This window comes from Hakea prostrata, chromosome 5 (assembly GCF_041222555.1).
Source record: "Hakea prostrata isolate BN-2017 chromosome 5, UWA_Hpros_2, whole genome shotgun sequence".
NCBI classification, from domain to species: domain Eukaryota; kingdom Viridiplantae; phylum Streptophyta; class Magnoliopsida; order Proteales; family Proteaceae; genus Hakea; species Hakea prostrata.
In genome coordinates, this window is record NC_142604.1 from 47566337 (window position 1) to 47589955 (window position 23619).

The 23619-nt window shown below is 39.1% G+C and overlaps 2 protein-coding genes, 1 non-coding gene and 1 pseudogene across 3 annotated transcripts; all 4 read left to right on the forward strand.

Annotated features, from left to right (window-relative positions):
- The first annotated feature begins 319 nt into the window (after positions 1-319).
- On the forward strand, positions 320-8468 carry LOC149016220 (FMN-linked oxidoreductases superfamily protein). The gene is given in 4 exon segments (XM_089157345.1): positions 320-888; positions 3332-3438; positions 7664-8289; positions 8292-8468. Coding segments are annotated over 4 exon segments (1347 nt in total). The 5' UTR covers positions 320-399; the 3' UTR covers positions 8417-8468.
- Positions 2364-2444, forward strand: LOC149016221 (small nucleolar RNA SNOR75). The gene has a single exon (XR_016173828.1). It is a non-coding gene; the product is annotated as a small nucleolar RNA SNOR75 (small nucleolar RNA).
- Positions 8469-11432: 2964 nt separating the features above from the next.
- Positions 11433-12597, forward strand: LOC149016222 (trans-resveratrol di-O-methyltransferase-like). The gene is made up of 2 exons (XM_089156424.1): positions 11433-12188; positions 12286-12597. Exons 1-2 carry the CDS (start codon positions 11433-11435, stop codon positions 12595-12597), a joined length of 1068 nt encoding a protein of 355 aa, XP_089012550.1.
- A 7270-nt stretch (positions 12598-19867) lies between these two features.
- On the forward strand, positions 19868-22751 carry LOC149016223 (trans-resveratrol di-O-methyltransferase pseudogene; annotated as a pseudogene).
- The last annotated feature ends 868 nt before the right edge of the window (positions 22752-23619 follow it).

Sequence of the window (23619 nt, forward strand, 5' to 3'; positions counted from 1 at the left end):
GAATCAGTAATGAGGAATGTCTGATTTTATAAATTAATAAACTTTAACCCTTTAAAATGTTAATTTTAAAAAATTAAAATAAAAAAAAAAGGATAAATTCGTTATAGAATTGATAATTTGTCCTTCAATTAACTTTTTCTATAGTAAAGGAAAATTAACTTTTTCTATAGTAAAGGGAAAGCAGATGTAAAATTTCAGTTTTAGACCAAACCTCAGGGTCTAGATGAAAATTACCCATAATAAAAAAAAAATTTAGACATGTACGTACTCGTATCGTATAGGAGAAATATTTTAAACCTCGTCCGATCCAAACATGGCTTTAGGGCAGCTTAATTATCTTTTCCTTCCATATCGCGGCGGAGCAGAAACGGCGATGGCCGCTGCTTCCTCCGTCGGCTGATGAGGTTCTTGCGTTTCTCCATTTCTTTTCGCTGCCGAAAGAACTCATCTCCCGAAGATCCACTCTCTATTCTTCTCTCTCTCCTTCATCGCATCAATAAAAGGTCTTTCATGGCTACTCCCATAACTCAAACCCCAACACCTCCAATCGACTCGCAAGAGAATCTCGACGACCTTATCTGCTCTGATGTCAATCGTTGTTTTTCGATTGACCAGCATCTCTCTTCTGATGTACCGTCTCCTTTGTTTTCTCTGGGAACTCCAAGCGGTTACTTGAATGGTGAGTCGCGAATTGAGCGAGCTTGGGCTCACTGGAAGAAATTAGGGCAACCGAAGCTCATTGTTGCTCCTATGGTTGACAACTCTGAACTTCCTTTCCGGATGCTTTGTCGCAAGTATGGTGCTGACGCCGCCTACACGCCCATGTTGCATTCCCGCATATTCTCTGAGACTGAAAAGTACCGCACTCAAGAATTCACTACCTGCAAGGTTTGTTATGGCTCCTTTTTCCTCATTCAGCTAGGATTTTTCCTTCACTATCTTGTTGACCGGAGTGTAAATTATTTTTCTTGGTACTTTCTCTCCGAAGTTGATTACCGTAGATGGTGTTTCCTGCACCTGAAAGTCAAATTGCACCAGAATCTGTGTCATATTTATTTCATGCTTTTGCAATAGACTTGAAAGTATGTATTTTTAGTGGTTTAATTCTTGATGAATGCATATAGTTAAGAGGGCAGTCGACTGTTTCCACTTTCTGCGAGTGTGGGAACAGATTCAGAGGTAAATCCCATTTGGAGTCTAGATATGGTAGAAGTGCGACATTATCCATAGTTCTGAGCGGACCAAATTGGAAGAAAAGCATGGGCCGCATCTTTCTAAGGTTGAAGGAGAGAAATCTGTATTTTAAATTGGGAATGAGATGTGGGATCCGCTGTGAAATATTGAACTGCAGATAATATCCAATTATTACAGGAAAATGTAGGATTTATTGGTACAGAAGCGCATGAAATCCAGTTGAAGCAATTAGATAATCATGTTAAAGGGGCTGTGCCTGTATTCTCAAGTCAGTCAAGTGTTTATAGGGAACTATGTGGCATTATCTTTGTGGATTTCTAAACTTGGGGATCTGGTTTAGTTGGATACTTTAAATATTGTTCTCGGGTGTGGCCAAATTAGGGTGTTGACTGTTCAACTGGAGACGTTGCTGTGTTTTACTGTTGTCAGAGATAGCAGAAACCAAGTAACATTGTTTTAAGAGAAAGTAAATTTGAACATATGAAGTATTTTGACTGGGCTTCCATACTTAGGGTCATTTAGGTTCAATTGTCTTTTTCCTCTCTTCAAGTATGGAAGAACAGTAAAGCGTTAAGTGTTTAATCAGGTGAAACTAGAAACAATTAGTTCAGAAGATTTTCAAATCTACCCAGGGAACAAGGAAACTAAGAGCCACTTTGCACAGAAGAGGAGGGGGTGGGGGACTGGGTGCTTCAAGTGCCAGTGGGTCTAATATTCATCACCAGGCAAATTTTTGTGACTTCTCAAAAAAATCTGGATGAGTTTAGTCATTCATTCTCTACATACTGTTTAATGCATTCCACTTCTTTTAAAACTGTATTTTGATATTAGGAGTTACTTTTTATTTATCTATTTTTATCAATCTTCTCTTTAAGGCTCTTTTTGGTATCTATTCTCATTCTCACAATGCACATATTTTTATGAAAACCTCATCTTTTTTCTTCTTTTCTCGCTCAGCTTTTCCTTACGGAGTGTACCATCGGCTCATTGTGCTTTCCTATTGGAACTGCTGGTGTTCTTATATTTTCTACTTTATTTTAACTTTGTTTCTTTGTTGTTTTGAGTTTGATTTGATTCTGATCAATCAATTTCTTTTCTTGTTTTTCGCTATGGCCAAAATTAGGTTTTGTGGGATTCTAATGTTTTCTCTTTTCTAACGAAATGAGGTTTCTTAGTGATGTCAATACTTGATGACGAGTCTGATAATCCATTCAAAACCATGATGTGATTGAGGCATTTGTCTGAGAGAGATCCCATTTTCTTCTTCTTTTTCCTTCTCCATTGATGGATTTGGTGCATCTTGGATGTTGTGGTTTTGATGTGGTGTTTGATTTTTTGTTTGTCTGGATGGGTTCAAAATTAATTTACACTACTGACATTTCTTGAGTTCCTTCCTTCAGTTTGATGAATGTGAATTAAGTAATTTGCCATTGGATAGAACATCAAATTCATTAAACCATATACAGATCTTCCAGCTCAAGGTTTTTTCTTCTATTTTTTTTCACAAAACCCTAAACCCTATAGAATAGCCTTGTTTTCACAGGTTGGACCATGAATTTCAAACCCTAATCTCAGTGACAGTGAAATCCAACCAACTAGTGCCTCTCTAGCTCAATTTTGCTTCAGTCCTGCGCATTAATGACTATCAAGCGAGCCGTTGGATCCGCTGCAAATCATCCTGGCCGTGGATGCAATTTGGAGGAATTAAGTGAACAACCGACTAGTTTGCTATCTACAAACCGAACCATCCAACTGGACCAGGCGAACCGAGGTTATATGTTTTTCAAAAATTGTTTGAATAAAATCCAAAACACAGGGCACCAATTTCGACCCAAACTTATTTTTCATTCGATAATTTATTCTCGACAAAAGTCACCAAACCATTTTTCATTCTTGACCAATAATGAATTCTTGTCCTCATTTCTTTTAAATTGGCATAATAGAGAATGAGAATTGATACAAAAAAGAGCCTAAGTGTGTTTTTCCTTTTAACTTTTTGATTCATATACTAGCTTACTTGTTGCCTCTCTCTCTTGAGTACATGGAAGATACTTTTCTGCCAGCAGTGGGATGGAAGATCAGCTTTTGTGTCGCAATGGTTTAATATGACAATCCTTAACTTCCTTGTAAATTGCAGGAAGATCGTCCATTATTTGTCCAATTTTGTGCGAATGATCCGGATATTTTGTTGGAAGCTGCAAGAATGGTGGAACCTTACTGTGATTATGTGGACATCAATCTTGGGTAAGCACCTATTTGACTCGAAATTTTTGATATGGATGTGATGTAGGCTGTTTATAACACCATAATTTATAGGGATTAGTTACAGGATGAAATAGCAGCAGTGGTCTGTAATAATTAGGAAAATGATACCAAGGTCTCCTGTGTGATATTAATAAACTTAGCATATCATTTCACTTTGGACTCATAGTTATAACTCCGCAATAGAGTTCTTGTCACTGACTAATGAGAAATAGACTTAATTAAATTCTCAAACCGAACTTGGATTCACCAAATCTAGATGCTATTAGAAAGATATTTGAATAGCTTTTGAAATGAGACTAAGCTACTCATCGTTGGCCTTTACATCAGTTAGATGTTAAAAATGCTTTCTACATGATCTTCGTTAAAAGTTTTGTATGGAGCAGCATCCTGGGTTTGTTGCTTAGGGCAAGTGCTTTGAGTATGAGAACTTGAAGGTGCATTTACAGCAAAAACTTAAGCTTTAAGGATGGGGAAATCTAAAACATTTCCTGGGTATGGAAGTGGCGTAATCAAGAAAGAGAATTTCCCTTCCAATGGGAAATGTTTGATTGATCTTCTTGTGGTGACAAGGATGTTGGGTTTTTGACTTTTTTATACTGCCATGGATCCCAATCTTAAACTTATCGTTAATGATGGAGATAAATTTAGGTGATCCTAAGTAGCAGCAAAGACTAGTTGTTTAGGTAAGTTATTCAACTATGACTGGGCCTGAGATTGCCTTGTTAATGTTGTGAGTTAATTCTTGTTTGCTCCTTGAACATCTCAAGGAGGATGTTATGCATCTTATACTTATTCAGTAATTCTCCTAGACATAGTCTCCTTTTTAGTGATCATTCTCATGGGAGGATAGAGGGTGTTAGAGATTCTGATTTGGCTGGATTGATAGATCAATTTCATGGTACTATATATTTGTTGGAGAGAACCTTCTATGTTGGAAGAGCAAGAACTAGACGTTTTTGGATCCATCCAATGTAGAGTCAGAGTTTGGGCCATGGCACATGCTACTCATGAGCTAATGTGAGTGAAATGGCTGTTGGTAGATCTTGGGTTTTCTGACGATGTTCCTATGCAGCTGTGGTGTGATAACCAAGCTGCTTCCCTATTGCTTTGAATCTTGTGTCATGAAAGAACAAAACATATCTATGTAGATCGTCATTTTTTCAAGAAAGGATACAACAAGAGTTGATTTCTCCTTGTTATGTCTGTATAGTAGAGTAACTAGCAAATCCTTAGGCACCGTTTGTTTGTTGGAATAAAAGGTCGAGTGGGAAAAAAGTTTGAAAAAACAAACTTTTCCATGAAATCCCAAAAGTGTGGCTTGGGGGGGGGGGAGTTAGCAGAAGCTTGTTTACTGAGGTGGAATGCTAACTTTCCCACCCCATGCCTTTTCACAACCCCACAAAATAGGTGGGATTTTGTGGAAAAGTGTGAAAAACAACAAAGTGGGACCCACATTTAACGTTTTCCCACAAAATCCTTTCCTTTCCTTCTCCTCCACCCCATTACATAGGGGGTCCACATGTTTATTTTTTCCACCCATTTTTTTCCACCCCACCTTTGCAAACAAATGGTGCCTTAGGAGTCCAAGGGTGTCTCATATATGTAACAAGTTGGAAGATTAATATTAATGCACCAGTTTGAGGGAGGGGAGGGGGTTTGCACAAACAATCACCTCTCTTGTTTTCTCTCTTTTTCTCCAGCTTTACTATCGACAAAGATGTTAGACTGTGATTTGCATTAAAGGTCTTACAACAACGCATAAATTATGCATTTTCAACAAATGGATCCACCACCTCAAGGATTTAGTCATCTTGCCCTTGAGTTGTTGACAGACTGAAGCTGGATTCTTCAGAGACAATGACAAACGAAGGTAGGGGACCATCCTTGGCGACACCAATGCAGATTCAGGCGTAGGATAGCCTATCCGTTTCAGGGTTCTAGTGTTGGAGAAGAGTGGGGTGCCAATGGCTGAGCCCACAATGCTCAAGCCTTCACTACACTGGTGATGTAGGGGCAGACCAGGGAGAGACCCAGAGTGGCAGTGAGGAGAAGTCTTCTTGGTTAAGCTTCAAATGGCGATACCACGGCCGGAGGAAGAGTGGCCATTTTTGAGAACTCCACATTTGTCATCTTTGAAGGAGAAGTTAAAGAGAAAAAAACCATGGCCTAGAGATAAACCACCATGGAAACAATATGTTGCCATTGTTTCAACAGGAAGCCTTTAACAATGGGGAAGGGAGGTCAAGAACCAAGGAAGTGTCCCACAAGACTGTTACTCCAATGAGGTGCTTCATCATCTAACACTTTGGCGGGGCGAAAGGCAACCTTCCGGCCATCCACCATGGGGGTAGGGATCAGGCGAAGAGGAAGACCAGCATTTGAGGGGAGCGATGAGGAGAGCAGGGTTGACCATGGTGAGGGTGTAGAAATGGGGGGAGTGCCAAAGATGGTAGTTGGAGAGAGAGGGCTTGGGGACAGGGGAGAGGATCAGAGGCGATGGGTGGAGCAGAATCTGGATCTACCAGAGGGATGGGGGGGTGCCGGGGGGGGGGGGTCAGGCATCCTCACGTCATTCTTTCACACTCCCGTTCAGTCAGCCGCTCTCTCGATGCATTATTTATTTCTGAATAATATTCTGGTGGTTGACTATATGTGCTTTAACCTTTTATTTTTAACAATTTGTATTGTATCAAAATATCAGTGTATTTTCCCTATTTATGAATTATATCCTGTGTAAATGGTATTTGGTATGTAGAAGTGTCTGTCCTAGTTCTGAGCCTAGTTTCCTCAAGATATGATGGGGATAGTTGCAGGAACAATGTGACTTGTGGTAGATACCTGGAAAGTATCTTAAAGATACACTTAAATTTGCACTGGTCGCTCTTTAAATTGCTGACATGTTAAAACCCTTAGCTCTGTGTTGTCTAACCTTGTAACAACAGCTGCAGTATGGCTTAATATCAATATCAGCTGGATTTTGGTAACAACATTGCCTCTATGCTGCTGATTAAATTTGAGAAGACATAATCCCTTTGCAAACACTTCATTTGCATGGGACCTTAGTGAGGCACAACCAGAAGTTACTGTTCACGCTACAGTAATGTGAAAAGTAACCTAGGAGATAATTCTTCGTATTTGGTGGGCCCCAATTCCATCTTGTAAGGAGATAAAACAGGAAGGTTTTTGTTGGAGTTTTAGAGATGCTTTAGGATTTTGTTATTTATTTACTGGGATAATTAGGTAATTAGATTTTTAATTCAGGTAGGATATCTAGGATCAGTTTTTTAATTAGTTTTAAATTCCTAAGAGTCCTAGTATGATCGGTTTTTGTTGCTAGTTCTAAATTACCAAGAGTCCTATAGTTGTTTCGTATTTGAAGAATGTTTCTTTTATTATTTCAACACTTGTAATCAGTTTATTGAGGATGGAATAGAAAAATGTATTGAAGCTTAAGCTTTGTGCATTTGCAGCGCCCTCTCCCCTCCTCTTTCCATCTCCTTTTCTCTTCTTCTTATTCCCCATATCTTCTTTATTTGTCTTTCTCCTTTATTCTGTCCCCCAGTACCTACGTAGAAGCTCAAAAATAATGTTTCCCTTAAAACAGTTACTTTTACATGTTGGTCCTGAGTACCCCTCTTCTCTTCGACGTTACATCTCCGCGTGTTTGTATCAATTGCTTCTGTACCCACTGTGGTGCAGTTTTGACCTTAAGTGGTTGTAAGGCCATAATCTTGTGAGGTTCATGGTTACTCCAACAACAGCAGCTTAACCTTATCCCAGCTAAATGGGGTCCGATACATGTATTTTTTCATTTATAGTAGGGAAAGAATACTCACATAAAGGGAAAGGAAGTAAGGAATGCATAATAAATATGTAGAAATAAAATAAAAAAGTGATAAATTGAACTGAAAAATGGAAGTAAGAGGAAAGTGGTTAACCCAAGAAATCAGGAAAATCTCAGCTAATGGTGTTGGCGGCAAAGATCCTTTCCCTCCAATAGGCCCTATCTGAGGCTCACAGTTACTACTTGTATGAATACATACTACCATGTTCTTGAATTTCCTCTTTTGTTCTGTGTTCTATTGGTTCTCTCTGTGTCATTCTTACTCCTTGGTGCAGCTAATTTTTTTTCCCTGTGCACTTCCAACTCATATTTTTGTAGCACGATAATTTTTTGAGGATATGTTGTCACTATGTTTTGCAGGTGTCCACAGCGAATTGCTAGGAGGGGAAACTATGGGGCTTTTCTAATGGATAAACTTCCAGTCGTTAAGTCACTAGTAGAAAAATTGGCTCTCAACCTTCATGTTCCTGTCTCATGCAAAATCCGTATCTTCCCTAATTTACAAGATACACTCTCATACGCCAGGATGCTTGAGGAAGCTGGGTGTTCTCTTTTAGCCGTCCACGGTCGAACTAGAGATGAAAAAGATGGAAAGAAAATCCGAGCCGACTGGAATGCCATCAAGGCTGTAAAAAGTGCTGTCAGGATACCAGTTCTGGCAAATGGAAACATACGACACGTGGATGATGCCCACAGCTGTTTGGAGGCAACGGGTGCAGATGGTGTGCTTTCAGCTGAGGCCCTTCTGGAGAATCCAGCTCTCTTTTCTGGATATCGGACTGCTGAAGGGAAAGATGGCGATGATGACAGCATTGTAGATGCAGGACTAGACCAGGCAGATTTAGTAATCGAGTATTTGAAACTCTGTGAGAGATATCCAGTTCCATGGAGGATGATCCGTTCTCATGTGCACAAGATGTTGGGAGATTGGTTTAGGATTCAACCACATGTGAGGGAGGATCTAAATGCACAATCAATACTCACCTTTGATTTTTGTATGACATGGTAAACCGGCTCAAGGAGTCCGGCACAAGGATTCCACTTTATACAAAAGATAGTGATGCAGGAAGGATATCAGAAAATGGAGTTGCCACATTTATTGCAGGAGTTTGAGCTTCTGACAGGAAGAACTCAGGTGCTAATCAAATTGATCTGCTGATGTAACTTAGATTGCTGCTGTGGTAAATTTTGTTTTTCTCTACTTTTATCTAACCCTACAGTCCTCATAATTCTTTTTCTTCCATTTAGAACTTGAGTCCATCTAGTCTAATACCTAGTGATGTGGAATTCTTTAATGCCAGTGGTCGAGCAGAGGACCTGAATTGTAGCTAAAGAACTGTATATTTATAGATACTCTGGATTACGGTGAAAAATTAAGAACATACTGTGGCTTCCTGCAGTAATGGGTCTGTTAATTGCATTTCTGGTCATTTGTCTCCTGATCAGAAATAGTGAATCTACAATGTTTGTTTTTGTTTTTTTGGTAATTACAATGAATCTACAATGTTGAGATGTATTATCTTGTGGATTGGCTGTGACATATATATGATATGAGCATGTAAATTTGTCAGTGCCGTATCATATTTGTTCATGGGATGTTTTTATCTAGGGAACCAAAATGGCTCATCGATCCAAATGAATCGTTCTTCTGGTCTTTCCTCGCCTCCGCCCTGAAACTGGCCCATAATTCGAGTATTTGGTATTGCCTTATTAACGGTGCAATTGATTTTTTTTAAAGGAATAGTAGTAATTGATTACAAACAGAAGGGTATATGTATTATATGATTAGTGCAACCCAAGGCCCAGCACCACAACTCGAATCATATAGTTATATACTATATTTATTTTTTTTTGGATAGCTATATACTAAAATAAGAGCACAGAAGGTGTGCTCTCTGTGTGCTCTGTTTCGATGGATTTGAGCCCAATGGGATTTTCTTTGGGAGGTAATTAAGTCTTTGTATAATTTACGAATTTAAACTAACTAATGTAATTCTAAGGTGCCCATCTGCCCCCCCCCGCACCGGGGGGGGGGGGGGGGGGGCAGAAAATTCACTGGGCGCCCGGGCCCCTACAACACGAATCAATAATTAATACTAATTTTCTTTTTTTTTTGGCATAGCTAATACTAAAATAAGAGCATATAGAATATGTTTGTCTTTCTTGTGTTCTTCATGTTTAGAGATGGATTTGAGACCCAATGGTTGAGACACAAGACACAAAAAAAAAAAAAAAAAAAAAAAAAAAAGAAAAAAAAAAAAAAAAGGATATAAAATCAAATAAAGTAACAATAGGAGAAAAAATAATAAAGTAAACTGAGAAAGAATACCTAATTGTGGAGAAGATTTTTTCCTAAATTTCCTTAACCTAACTAATGTTTATATGGTGAGTATCAGTCCTTTCCCTTCCAAAATGACAATATTGGGAGCAGGCCAATAGTGATTTCACAGTAGAGAAGGAAAAAGTGGAAATGAAGAATTAACTAAAATACAAACATTAAAGGAATTATAATAAATTTTAAAAAATAGCCCGGGGCCGTTAAAATTGAAACTTAACCGTAACCCGTTATAACCCATTTGCAACCCGTTTTGTAATTTTACATTAAATAGTATTTAAATCATTATATTACCATTAGGTAGTTGGTATAGAAAATTAAAAAAACTAAGCATGAATTCAATAATCAAATAGTCATTTTACTATTTAAAATCTAGGTTCTTGATTTCTAAAGAATGAGTGGTTTTTTTTTAATGGAAATTGACCAATAGCAACTTTGCTTTCCCTATAATTTTCGTTTTTGTTGTTGGATGTTCAATTGTTTCTTCTTGTTTTTTTTCTTACATACCATAAACCGTTAGTCAACCCGAATCTAAACCATTAGCCCAAATTGTTAGTTAGTCCGAACCCAAACCGCACCAAACCGAAACCGGTCTTGAAACCGTTATTTTCCTAATGGGCCGTGTTTGGGTTAGGTGTTTTTCAGCCCAAAACAGCACCGTTGACATCCCTAACCAGGAGTGTAGTACTAGATCCTGATTGGTGGATGTCACATAGTTCAAAGCAAATAGGAGATGAAATCGTTTTCAGACCCGATTTTGATCTAATTCTGACCGAATTAGTTTGATGCAATTAGTTCTAAGCTACTTTCTGATAGAATCCACCTAGAAACCATCGATTAAAGATAATTTATGAAGAACAATGACCAAAAAATTGCTATTTGGGATTCTAATGTTGGCATTAAAAATTAGGATCACTGGAAATTGGGATCTATCTGAATCGGATGGACAGATTTGTTACCACCAAACATACGTACCTCTAGAGACAAATTGTTTGGCATGGATTGGGAAACTTACCGAAATTGCATTGGAGCGAACGAGTCGATCTTAGACCGTCCATTTTTGAAAAGTGTGAAACGGATGGTCAGAAATCGAAATTTAGGCCAAGATCTCAATCTCAACCGTTTGCAACACAATTCTGCGCAATTACTGAAGTCAAGCCCTGAAAAACTCATCCACTTTGAACAGAGCCACCTGCTACATCAAATAATGACCCCAATCCTTCAAACATGCCATGATACCTTGTAAAGGCCGCATTCATAACCAATCGAGTGTCACTTTCCATGACCTCACTGAAATATTTGGTGGAGCTCAATGTCTTGATCTGCATTGTCCTACAAGATCCTCCTATGTGCACTCTCAGATGGTGTAAGATAACCATTTGATCACTAAAACCATGCACTAAGGAAGTACCAAGGTGACATGAAATTGGAACAAGCACTGTAGCTTGCATCAGGAGGAGCCTTGAAGAGGGTCTAATCAATGAACACATATCCTTCTTCTTCATCATCTTCATCTATGCAGATTTGTTCAACTGCAAGGGAGCTAGAATGTACCAAACCACGTGCTTGAGACATGAGAGTCACCTAACTTATGCCAAACCATCTTTAATTTATCGGTAGTGGTCAAGTCTCAAACACATGCTTTGGTACTAGCTAATTAATCACTTGGTCTTGTGTTAGGGAACTCACCCACTTTGAACTTGTATAATAGAGAGCACATCAGGTTGATCAGCTCGCAGCAGAGCCTTTGATGTGAGAAAATCTTAAATTTCTTGAAATACTCTGAGCAAATCAATGGATCTCAATGAGAAAGAGTTGTTCCATGCTCAAAACCATTTATGGAATCACTTATATTGCTTCATAAACTCCATGTCACTTAAATGTGCAGTTCAGCTAGGCATATCAGACATTATTCACAATCATGGACAGCCGATTACCCTCTCTGAGATGGTCACAAAGCTTGCCATCCCAACAGCAAAGACAGATTCTCTGTTTCGCCTCATGCGCTTATTGGTACATTCTGGTGTCTTCGCAATTGAAAAAGTAGGCGAAGATGATGAAGAAGGATATGTGCTCACACACTCTTCAAGGCTTCTCCTTAAGGATAATGTAACGACTATCTCACCCATGTTCCAACTAGTGCTTGATCCAATGTCTATGTCACATTGGCATTTCTTTAGTGAATGGTTCAAGGGAGATGGTCTTACAGCATTCGAAACTGCACACAAGAAGACGCTGTGGGAGTATGCGGGCCAAGACACTAAGCTCAACCACACTTTCAATGAGGCCATGGAAGGTGACACTAGATTGGTAAAGGATATTATTGTTACCAAGTGTGAGGGCGTGTTTGAAGGGTTCAGATCATTGGTTGATGTAGCGGGTGGCACTGGAACTTTGGCTAAGGCCATTGCTGAAAGCTTCCCAAGCTTGAAATGTGTAGTGCTTGACCTCCCACATGTGGTTGCTGGGTTAGAAGGGAATGATAATCTTACATATATTGCTGGAGACATGTTTGAATTCATCCCCCCTGCAGATGTAGTTTTGCTCAAGGTATATATATATTGTAAGTGAATTCTCTTTGTGTTTTTCATTTGAGCCTTAAAAACATATGCTGACATGCATGCATTATATGCAATTTTCACGACAGTGGATATTGCATGACTGGAACGATGAGCAATGCATTAAGATATTGAAAGGATGCAAGAAGGCGATATCTCACAGGGACAAAGGAAGAAACTCAGGGAAGGTGATCTTGATAGAGATGGTGTTGGGTGATAGGAAGGAAGATCACAAGTCAACCGAAACACAACTCTTTTACGATATGCAAATGATGACTTTGTTTGGTGGGAAGGAAAGGACTGAGAAGGAATGGGAGAAGGTTTTCTTAGAGTCTGGATTTACTCATTACAAGATCACTCCTATTTTCGGTTTGAGGTCTCTCATTGAAGTCTACCCATAGTGTGCTACATGTATATTTGGTGATAATAAGATTTAATTAGTAGACACCATTAATCCATTATATTCCTTATGTCTTGCTTCTTGGTGAGTTCGGGAGTTAAGTACTCTTCATATATGCTATGTTATTACCAACTATCTTCTTTATCGGTTGTATGGTAAGGACAATGCCACAATGGGTAATAAAGTCCAAAATTTCATCTTTTTAGTAAATATCGATCAAAGGTAAATCTGTTTGGTATCGCATTAGTTTCTGCGATAACTATACCAATTGCAGTACATTTTTTTATTTTTTATTTTGAACAAGCGATATTTCATATGTTGGGGATAAGGATATTACATAATATATCATCACACAAAGTTGAACTCATGACCTTTTCATTAAGAAGTGTTGGTCTGACCAATCAAGCAACCCTATGATGGTCATACCAGTTTCAGTACCATGTATGAAAACTATGCTGATAATCAAGATTGGGCTACACAGGTAATTTGAACCATGGAAGGTTCAGCCTGGCTGGGCTTAGGGCCAACTTAGGTTTGAGCTGAGGTCTTTATAAAGCTAATCAGGCCCTGTTTACATAGGCAATGGCCTTATTAGAAGACAACAAACATGAAGAGACGAAAAGAATGGGACATGGAGATCAGTGAGTAATGGAACCTATGAGACTTTTTAGATATCTTGCACCCCCTTGAGTCCTGATTCCAGCTGACTGATATAGTAACAGTATCTTACGGAACTCTTGTCTTTCTAGCATAGCATGACTCTTTTGTTACTAGGATACCAAGCAATGGGTTTGTCATTGAATCCAAATCCAGACTGCATACGAAAAATTCTTTATTTTTTTTTTTTTTGTTGGGTAAGAAAGAAAACCCAATTCTTGCCAATCAGAACATTGAGACTCCACAGAAATGATAAATGGGTATCAGTGAACAGAGGAAGTTCCACTTAATTTCTCTCCAAATGTCAGATCACAACCACTTCCATTACCTCTGGCATTCTCTCTATCTCTAAGAGTCTCAACAGTTAGTCCCCACTTGAATTCCTAGTTTCTTCTTGTCCGATGACAAACAAAACCCAAAAAAGGAAGATGGGTTACTACCTTTCTCTCCATACCAAATCACTAATCATTATCTCCATCTTCGTTTTTCTTTCTTGTTACCTTCACATATTTGCCAGCACTTCAGTCTTTGAAACCAGAAGAAAAACCTACAAGGTCATAATTGGTGGCAGGGTTGGTGGTGGTGGAGGCCGCCGCGGCAGTGGCAGAAGTGGGTTTCAGCCACATGGTAGATTAACCAATGATCCTAATCAAGCAAGCCCCAACACCTTTGTAATAATCATATTCATAACTGAGTTTTACTTTTTGTGACCTCACTGAAAACATTGTTGAGCTCAATGTCTTGACCTGCATAGTCCTACAAGATCCACATGTAGGTGCAGTCTCAGATGCTGTATGACCATTGCATTGGAACCATGCATTAAGGAAATGCCAAAGGAGAGATGAAAATTGGATCAAGCACTGCTTGCATCAACGGTGACCATCGTGTTGGAACCATGCATTTGAGATGGTCATGAAGCTTGCCTTCCCAACAACAAAGCCACATTTCCTTGGTGTATGGTTCTAGGGAGATGATCTGAAAGCCTTTGACACCGCATATAAGAGGACGGTGTGGGAGTATGGAAAGTGACACTAGATTGGTAATGGATCTTGTTGTTACAAATTAAGTGTGAGGGTGTGTTTGAAGGGTTAAGGCCATTTGGTTGAGGTGGCAGGTGGCACTGGAACTTTGGCTAAGACCATCCCTGAAACCTTCCCAAAAGCTTGCAATGTATAGTGCTTAACCTCCTACCTGTGGTAACTAGATTAAAAGGGAATGAGAATCTTACACATATTGCTGGAGACATGCATGTTTGAAATTTGACATGACTATGTATATTGCATAACTGGAATGATGAGCAATGCATAAAGATATTGAGAGCATGCAAGAAGCGATATCTAGTAGGGACACAAGAAAGAAACTTGGGGAAGGTGATCATGATAGAGATGGTGGTGGGAGACAGGAAGGAAGATTACTAAGTCAATAAGAACACAATTATTCTTTGATATGCAAATGATGACTTTGTTTGGTGGGAAGGAAGAGATTAAGAAGGAATGGGAGAAGATTTTGTTAAAGAGTCTGGATTTACTCATTATAAGATCATTCCTGTGAAATCCAGCCCTAACCTTGACCCGGAAACCCTGTTGTTTGTAGGTCTGAAGACCCGAAGTGAAGGAAGAAGGCAATTATGGACCAGCTTAGTGGAAGACGTGGTGCTTGACCTAGAACCCATGGAGATTGATGATGGTATTCCATACTTGGAAACTTTGTCAGAATTGGAGAAGAAACTGCACCTTGATGAAGAAGAGCTTGGTTGATGGACCTAAAGCCTAATTGGACATGGTTTGAAGGCATTCCTCTATGCTAGGTGAGTCATTTGTTGAGTTGGGAGAAGCCCATTTGAATTGGAAGAGGTTTGGACCTTGAAGTCCCTATTTTGGGCTTGCTGTCAACCTTGGTCGATTGGTTGGTCTATTGGGCCAATCGACCAACAGTGGCAGTCAGGATTTGGTAAGATCCTCTGTTTAAGGTTTTGATGCTCTATTTAATAGGACTTCGTGTTTCTTAGCCTCTTTTGTTTCTAAAACCCTAAGAGAACGTGGAGAACCTCTCTCAAAGCCTTCTCCGGTGTTGTGGAAGAACTACTTGCAAATTCTCAAGTTCTTCATCGATTGTTCATCATTGAAGGTTAGTAATCTTAATCTTCTATTGAATTTACTCTTGCTATGATTTGATCTCGATCCTTATTGTGATTATGAAGATGGTATTGCATCCTTGCAAACATCTCTTCTATAATCTCCTCAGTTGAGAATGAATCTCCTTTCATTCCAATAATGTTATGATCTCCATATTTGATTTTCTAGAAGAGATCATTGATATCTTCATGTATGCATGTTTAATCTTATTTCTCTAGCATGTTAGATCCATTCTCATGTTAGTTCTTATCTCTGATCTGTTGCAAATATTTCTTTAGAGTGAAACTTTGTTCTCTCTAAATTCTCCTTTGAATCCATGGTTTGTTTTTATTGAAAATCATGGTTTTTTTTTAATCAAATTAGAAAGTCATGATTATGATCATGGTTGGTGTCTAATCTATGCTAGTTAGTCTTAGATTATTGTTCCTAATATTCCTTTGAATTTTCAGAGTGTTTTGAATCCCGGAAGATGAGTTTCAGATCAAAATTCTGATTTCTACTGCGTACTATTCACTTGGTTGATTGGACCAAGCTGCCAAGGTTGACAGTATGGGATTTCTTCGTCCGATTTGATCTGTTTGACCTCCAATCTTCTAGGGCTTATTCCTAATGATGTATATATGCTTGTTTAGGGTTTGTTTGCTAACCTTGGACCTATTCTTTTTTATCTCCGAAATTTCTTCGAAGCTAATTAAGTTAAGGACGATTGTTTCCATATTAACCTAGATTGCATGAATCTTAGTTTCTAATTTGGGAATTGCATGAATTTACTGTTGTTCTTCCATTTTCTTATTATGATATTATTGTTGTAAGTACTTCAAGTACAATAGGTCTTATTCATGTAATTTTCTTATTCAATTGATCATGTTTATATGTTTATCTTTCCATATATTGGAATATCAGTTGTGTATGTTGTGACTGAATTGGGAATGTGATTGTTTATGTATGATTTGGCGATGGGGAATGTCCTTTTGACATTTCTGTCCTTGGACATCAATGGAAGTGGTATGGGGCATTTCCTATGGTGCCCTTTGACTCTTTTCCGGATTATTGGTTGTCATACCTAGGACTTGTCTAGTGGTGTTTGGTTAGGATGTCCCTATTATATCAGACCCGATTCGGAAGGGTATTGAGACCGAGTAACCTGTGGCAGCAGTGTGGGTTTGTGGACACTTAAGACCGGTAACCAACCCGTGAAAGGACATGGATCACATTGTGAGAGGCCATTCATTGGTAGGATTGCAAGTAGTAGACTTGGGCTCATGGGTGCTCAAGACCGGTATCCAACCCGTGAGAGGAAATGAGAGCTTCCCATTTATTATTTGTGGATGACCAATAGGGTTGATGAGTCCGTAGTCCGAGTTGGTTGTAGCCATAGGATACACTGACTCTAGTGAGAAGGATACGAAAAGGATCACGAGAGGTGAGGAATGGAAGTATCTTACTCTAACTTGATATAACTAAGTAGATGGCTTGCATTGGATTAGGTTTAACCTTGACATGCACCAATACTTAGACCAAGGGTGATGTGAGAGAGCGGTGACCTAAACCCCATCCATGGAATGTCCGAGAGGGATGCAGGACCCAATTACCACCGAAGAACCCAAGATACCGAGATGGTTGAGGGAGAGTGATTTGAGACCTACCCAGAGGAGTATGGTGCTATGACTTAAATCATGTATGCCAATAGAGATCAGCATACATAGAGTTAGATTCATACATGCATTGTCTGTTTCATATCATCCTACATCATGTATGTTTTGCTATCGTGTTTACTATATTACTGTGGATATACATGCTTTGCTGAGTTCTTTTGACCTCACTCTTTTTTGCAGATATCTTTGTTAGACTATCCTGCAGGTACTGACGACTATGAAGGCCAGCACTATGAAGCACAAACAGATGATGCATACTACTCCCAAAGTGTTGGCTACGGTGATTATGAAAGTAAAGAATTCTTGGGTGAAGGAGTTTCGCATCAGGATTAGTCGCACTCATGTGCTAATTACCCGTATTTGGACTCTGAGACTTTTACTTTGAGAAGTTGTATTTATAAGTTAGAAGAGACATTAGTTTAATCTTGATTACTTCTTTTCTTTTCCTTTCATTTTGGGAATCAGTTGTAATCTTTCTTTTGACTTTCGATCTACAATTCCGCTGTGTTGTGTGGAGTGATTTTCTGCGACACTCTACATTTGATTATTATATTGGTATCATTCTTTCCGCACTCTGATTATATTGTTAGTCTATGCATCTTATTTTGATATCTTTGTTTATGAAATATAACATTGATTATGTCTTGTTCATGATTATATTATTGTAAATGTGGGAGGTTGGTTTCCTCGATACTGATATTCGGGGCTGTAGATCACACACACTCGAGTATGTCAGATAGGGTAGTGGCTGGGTGGATGTGACAATTCCTATTTTTGGTTTTGTTGAGTATAGCTCATGCTTTACATTATGTTGCCAATAGACACGAGTCCCTCTCCTTGGTGAGCAAGCAGGTCCAAGGAGGCCGCCTCGGAGGGTGTGTGGGGGCAGCGCCCCCATAGCCTGTAAATGGTCCATGTTTCTTTAGACCTCGAAGTTTCTTCACAGTTTGGGTTTGGGTCCATAAATAGTTGTAGCTTGAGGTTTCTAAGCACACACATATATTCTCTTGTAATAAAACATCTGATGTAGTTGTTTTTTTAGAAGAATATAATGGAAAAAGTAATGGTGGATGTAGCCTTATATTTAGGTGAACCAAAGTAAAATCTGTGTCTCCTTTCTTGTTTTCAATTCGATTGTGTGTGTGATTGATCGCTCTAATCCTAATAGGTTTGAGGTCTCTCACAGAAGTCTACCTAGAGCGTGCTTGATGTATTGGTGAGTTCAAGAGTAAGTACTCTCCATATATGCTATGTTATCGAACAATGGGTAATAAAATCCAAAATTCCATATTTTAGAGAATACCAAAGGTAAATTTGATTTCATACCCACCGATGCCAAACTAGATATCACCTCAGCTTATGCGTCGACCATTGCCGATCCAATACCATGCACCAAAACCATGCTAGTAGATCAAATTAATCAAGATTGGGCTGTTTGCTGGTCTGGGCTGAGCTTAGGGCCAACATAGAGATTCAAGGTCTATGCTAATACAACCCAAGATCAGTAGCTAATACTAAAATAGAGCAGATAGAATATGTCTTTGTCTTTCTTGTATGCTTCATGTTTTCCATGGTTCTGCAGCTCTAGTGGGTTTTACACAATCAATTGCATCATATAGATATCCGTTTTAACACTACATAGGTCATCTCGAGAATCTTAGTAAAACCCACCAAAGCATGCAAATTCGGATTTTGCTGCTCTTTTTTTTTTTTTGGGTGGGGGGGTGGAACTGTATGAGTAAGTTGACACAAATTTGAACTAACTAATGTTTATCTGGTGGGTATCTGCCCTTTTCCTTCCACCAGGAGTAGCAGATCCTGATTGGTGGATGTCATGTAGTTCAGAGCAAATAGGAGATGAAATCATTCAGACCCGATTTTGATCTAAGTCTGACCGAATTAGTTTGATGCAATTAGTTCTAAGCTACTTTCTGATAGAATCCACCCAATAAACGATTCAATTAAAGATAAATTACAAAACAATGACCAGAAAGCATGGGGTTGGTTTTTGGGTAAAAAAAAGGGAGGAGGGGGTCAATCCCCGCTTTAAATAAATAGCAGAATCCATGGAAGAAAAAAAAGGTTTGGTGAATTTTTGATAAATTATGAACTGTTGGGATTCTAGTTTTGTGCATAGAAAAATTAGGATCACTGGAAAAAAAAAAAATTTTAAAATAAATCGTGTGCCAACAATTTAGCGATCGAAAATTTCCAAATTGACAATGAAATGAAACAAAAAGAGCCTAAATCGGATGGACAAATCTGTTACAACCAAACTTGCGAGAATGGCCAAATTAGCTCTCCAATAGCTTGTGACAAGCCATGTGTTTGATGAGACTTAACCAGCATCAATCTGTATATGTTGGCGCAAGCTCCGTACGTCTAGAGACAAATTGTTTGGCATGGACTGGGAAACTCATCCACTTTGAACAGAGAGTTTTTAACTTGATACGTGACTTTGCATGGTGGTGGATGATCAGGAATACGAAAAGAGGGTTTGATCAGTGAACCCATATCCTTCTTCTTCCAATTCTTCTTCTTCTTCATCTATTCAGATTTGTTAAACTGCAAGGGAGCTAGAATGTACCAAACCAAGTGCTCGAGACTTGACAATCACCTAAGTTATGCCAAACCATCTTTAATTTATCGGTATTGGTCAATTCTCAGACACATGCTTTGGCACTAGCTAATTAATTACTTGGTCTTGTGTTAGGAACTCACCCACTTTGAACTTATATAATAGAGAGCACATCAGGTTGATCAGCTCGCAGCAGAGCCTTTGATGTGAGAAAATCTTAAATTTCTTGAAATACTGAGCAAATCAATGGATCTCAATGAGAAAGAGTTGTTCCACGCTCAAAACCATTTATGGAGTCACTTATATTGCTTCATAAACTCCATGTCACTTAAATTTGCAGTTCAGCTAGGCATACCAGACATAATTCACAATCATCAACAGCCAATTACCCTCTCTGAGATGATCACAAAGCTTGCTATCCTAACAGCACAGACAGATTCTATGTTTCGCCTCATGCGCTTATTGGTACATTCTGGTTTCTTCGCAGTTGAAAAAGTAGAAGAAGATGATGAAGAAGGATTTGAGCTCACGGGGAGATGGTCTTACAGCATTTGAGACTGCACATAAGAGGGCGCTGTAGGAGTATGCAGGCCAAGACACTGAGCTCAACAACACTTTCAATGAGTCCAAAATTCGATTTTTTCAGTAAATATCAAAGGTAAACCTGTTTGGCATCGCATTAGTTTCTGCTTTGACTATACCTATTCCAGTACATGAACCTATTTGAACCTATAAGCTAGGCTTTTTACTTCTTGCACCCGTGAGTCCTGATTCCAGCTGACTGATACAGTAACATTATCTTGCAGAACTCTTGTCTTTCTAGCATAGCATGGCTCTTTTGTTAGTAGGCTACCAAGAAATGGGTTTGTCCTTGAATCCAATTCCAGACAGAAATAAAGTAAACTGATCTGAATGGATGGAAGAAATAAGGTAAACACATGCCCAAGATGGTGGAATACCTCTCTCTGCTCTTTTTACCTTTTTTTGGTGGAAGAATCAATAGTGTCATCTTTCTCTCATGGAAGAATGTTAAACACTCTGCTGCAGAGAAAACCCAATTCTTCTTTTTTCTTTTTTGGGTAAGAGAGAAAACCCAATTCTTGCCAATGAGAAAATGTAGAAGATTGAGACTCCTCAGAAATGAGAAATGGGTATCAGTGAACAGAGGAGATCACAACCTCTTCCATTACCTATAGCATTCTCTATCTCTAAAAGTCTTAAAAGTCTGAACTGTTAGTCCCCACTTGAATTCCTTTTTGCTTCTTGTCCTTCGCAAAGCAAACAGAACCCAAAAAAGGAAGATGGATTACTATTTTTCTCTCCATACCAAATCACTAATCATTATCACCATCTTCGTCTTTCTTTCTTGTTACTTTCACATATTTGCCAGCACTTTAGTCCCTGAAACCAGAAGAAAAACCCTACAAGTCATAATTGGTGGCAGGGTTGGTGGTGGTGGAGGCCGCGGTGGCAGTGGTTCTCCTTCACCTCTGCCGCCACCTATGGTAGAGAAATTAACCTTCACTGCCATAGACTATCATCTGGATCTGATTGAATCCGTCCAAAAATCAATAGGAATCCGTCAGAATATAATAGGATGTGGATATCGTATTATGACTATCTGATCTATATCTGATCCGTTTACACCCTGAGTTATATTAATTCTTTGTGGTGATCCTTTCTCTTTGGTGCTGCTAATTAAATTCCCCTATGCAATGCACATTTCGAGCTTGAGAAGGTTTTAGCAATTGGCTTAGCAAAGTTTCAAAGCCACTTGCTAGATTAACCAATGATCCTAATCAAGCACGCCCCCAACACCTTGTAATAATCATATTCATAACCGAGTTTCACTTTTTGTGACCTCATTGAAAACGTTGTTGAGCTCAATGTCTTGACCTGCATAGTCCTACAAGATCCACCTGTGTGCAGTCTCAGATGCTGTAAGACCATCACGTTGGAACCATGCATTAAGGAAATGCCAAAGGTGACATAAAAATTGGATCAAACACTACTTGCATCAAGTGTGACCATCGCAGTGGAACCATGCATCTAAGATGATCATGAAGCTTGCCTTCCCAACAGCAAAAACAGATTCTCTATTTCGCCTTGTGTGCTTTTTGGTACACTGATTTCTTCGTAGTTTAAAAAGTCAATGAAGATGAAGAAGGATATGTGCCCACACACTCTTCATCAAGGCTTCTCCTTAAGGATAATGTAAAGATTATCTACCTTGTTGCAACAATCGCTGGATCTTATCTTAATGGCACCTTGGCATTTCTTTGTTGAGAACTTGTTGAGGAATTTGCGCGAATTCTTGAGAGGTGTTTGTAATCACGATACATCGTCAAAACTGAAACATACTAAAGGTACTTTCTTTAAGGAATTTAGACACCCAAATTTGTGCAATATGGGTATCAAATGTGTCTTCACCCCCAAGATCAGTCAGCCCAAACCTCTAAAGTTGCACCCAAGAAAGATTACTTAAGGTATAATAGTGTCTGATTCTAGGGAGATGATGTTAAAGCCGTTGAAACCCATATAAGAGGACGGTGTGGGGGTACAGAAAGTGACACTAGATTGATAATGGGTCTTCTTGTTACAAAGTGTGAAGGTGAGTTTGAAGGGTTAAGGTCATTGGTTGATGTGGCAGGTGGCACTGGAACTTTGGCTAAGACCATTCTTGAAACCTTCCCGAGCTTGTAATGTACAGTGTTTGAATTTACTCCTCCTGCAGATGCAGTTCTGCTCAAGGTATGTATGTGAATTCCTCTTGGTTTTTTGTCTGAGCCTAAAATATATATGCTAACCTTATATGAAATTTTACGTGACTGTGGATATTACATAACTGGAATGATGAGCAATGCATAAAGATATTGAGAGCATGCAAGGTGATATCCAGTAGGGACACAAGAAAGAAACTCGGGGAAGGTGATCATGATAGAGGTGGTGGTGGGAGACAGGAAGGAAGATTACTAAGTCAATAAGATCACAATTATTCTTTGATATGCAAATGATGACTTTGTTTGGTGGGAAGGAAAAGATTAAGAAGGAATGGGAGAAGATTTTCTCAAGAGTCTGGATTTATCATCATAAGATCACTCATATTTTTGGTTTTGTTGTGTACCATTAATGCTTCACATCGTATTGCCGACGGACACGGGGTTCCATTCCCCAGTGAGCGGGTAGGGGTTTGTGGAGGCTACCCTGGCGGGGTGTGGGGCAACACCCCCATAGCTTGTAGAGGGTCCATGTTTCTTTGAACCTCATAGTTTCTTTACAATTTGGGCTTGGGCCCATGAATAGTTGTGGCTTAAGGTTTCTAAGTGCACATATATATTCTCTTGTAACAAAAGCATCTGATATAGTTGTTTTTTAGAAGAATATAGTGGAAAGTCTAATGGTGGACGTAGCCTCATGTTGAGGTGAATCAAGGTAAAATCCGTGTCTCCTTCTTTCTTGTTTTCAATTCGATTGTATGTGTGATTGATCACTCTAATCCTAATAGGTTTGAGGCCTCTCACTGAAATCAACCTTGAGCATGCTTTGATGTAATGGTGAGTTCGAGAATAAGTACTCTCCATATATGCTATGTTATCAGCAAGCATCCTTTGTATTGGTTGAATGGTAATTAGGACAATGAGTAATAAAGTCCAAAATTCCATATTTTAGAAAATACTTAAGGTAAATTTGGTTTCATACCCACCGATGCCAAACTAGATATCACCTCAGCTTAATTATGCATCAAGTATTGCTGATCAATGCACCAAAACCATGCTAATAGTCAAACTAATCAAGATTGGGCTGTTTGAACCATAGAGGGTTCAGTCTGTGCTGGGCACAAAGTCTACGCTGAGGTCTTTACAGACCTTGTTACACAGGCTAGGGGTGTCAATAAAACTTTGTTAGTCCGAATCGGCCCAAACTAGCCCTTGCCCGACTTTTAACTCGAAAGGCGGGTTTGGGTCACAAGTATGTGGCACTGACAAGGCTAGGTAGGG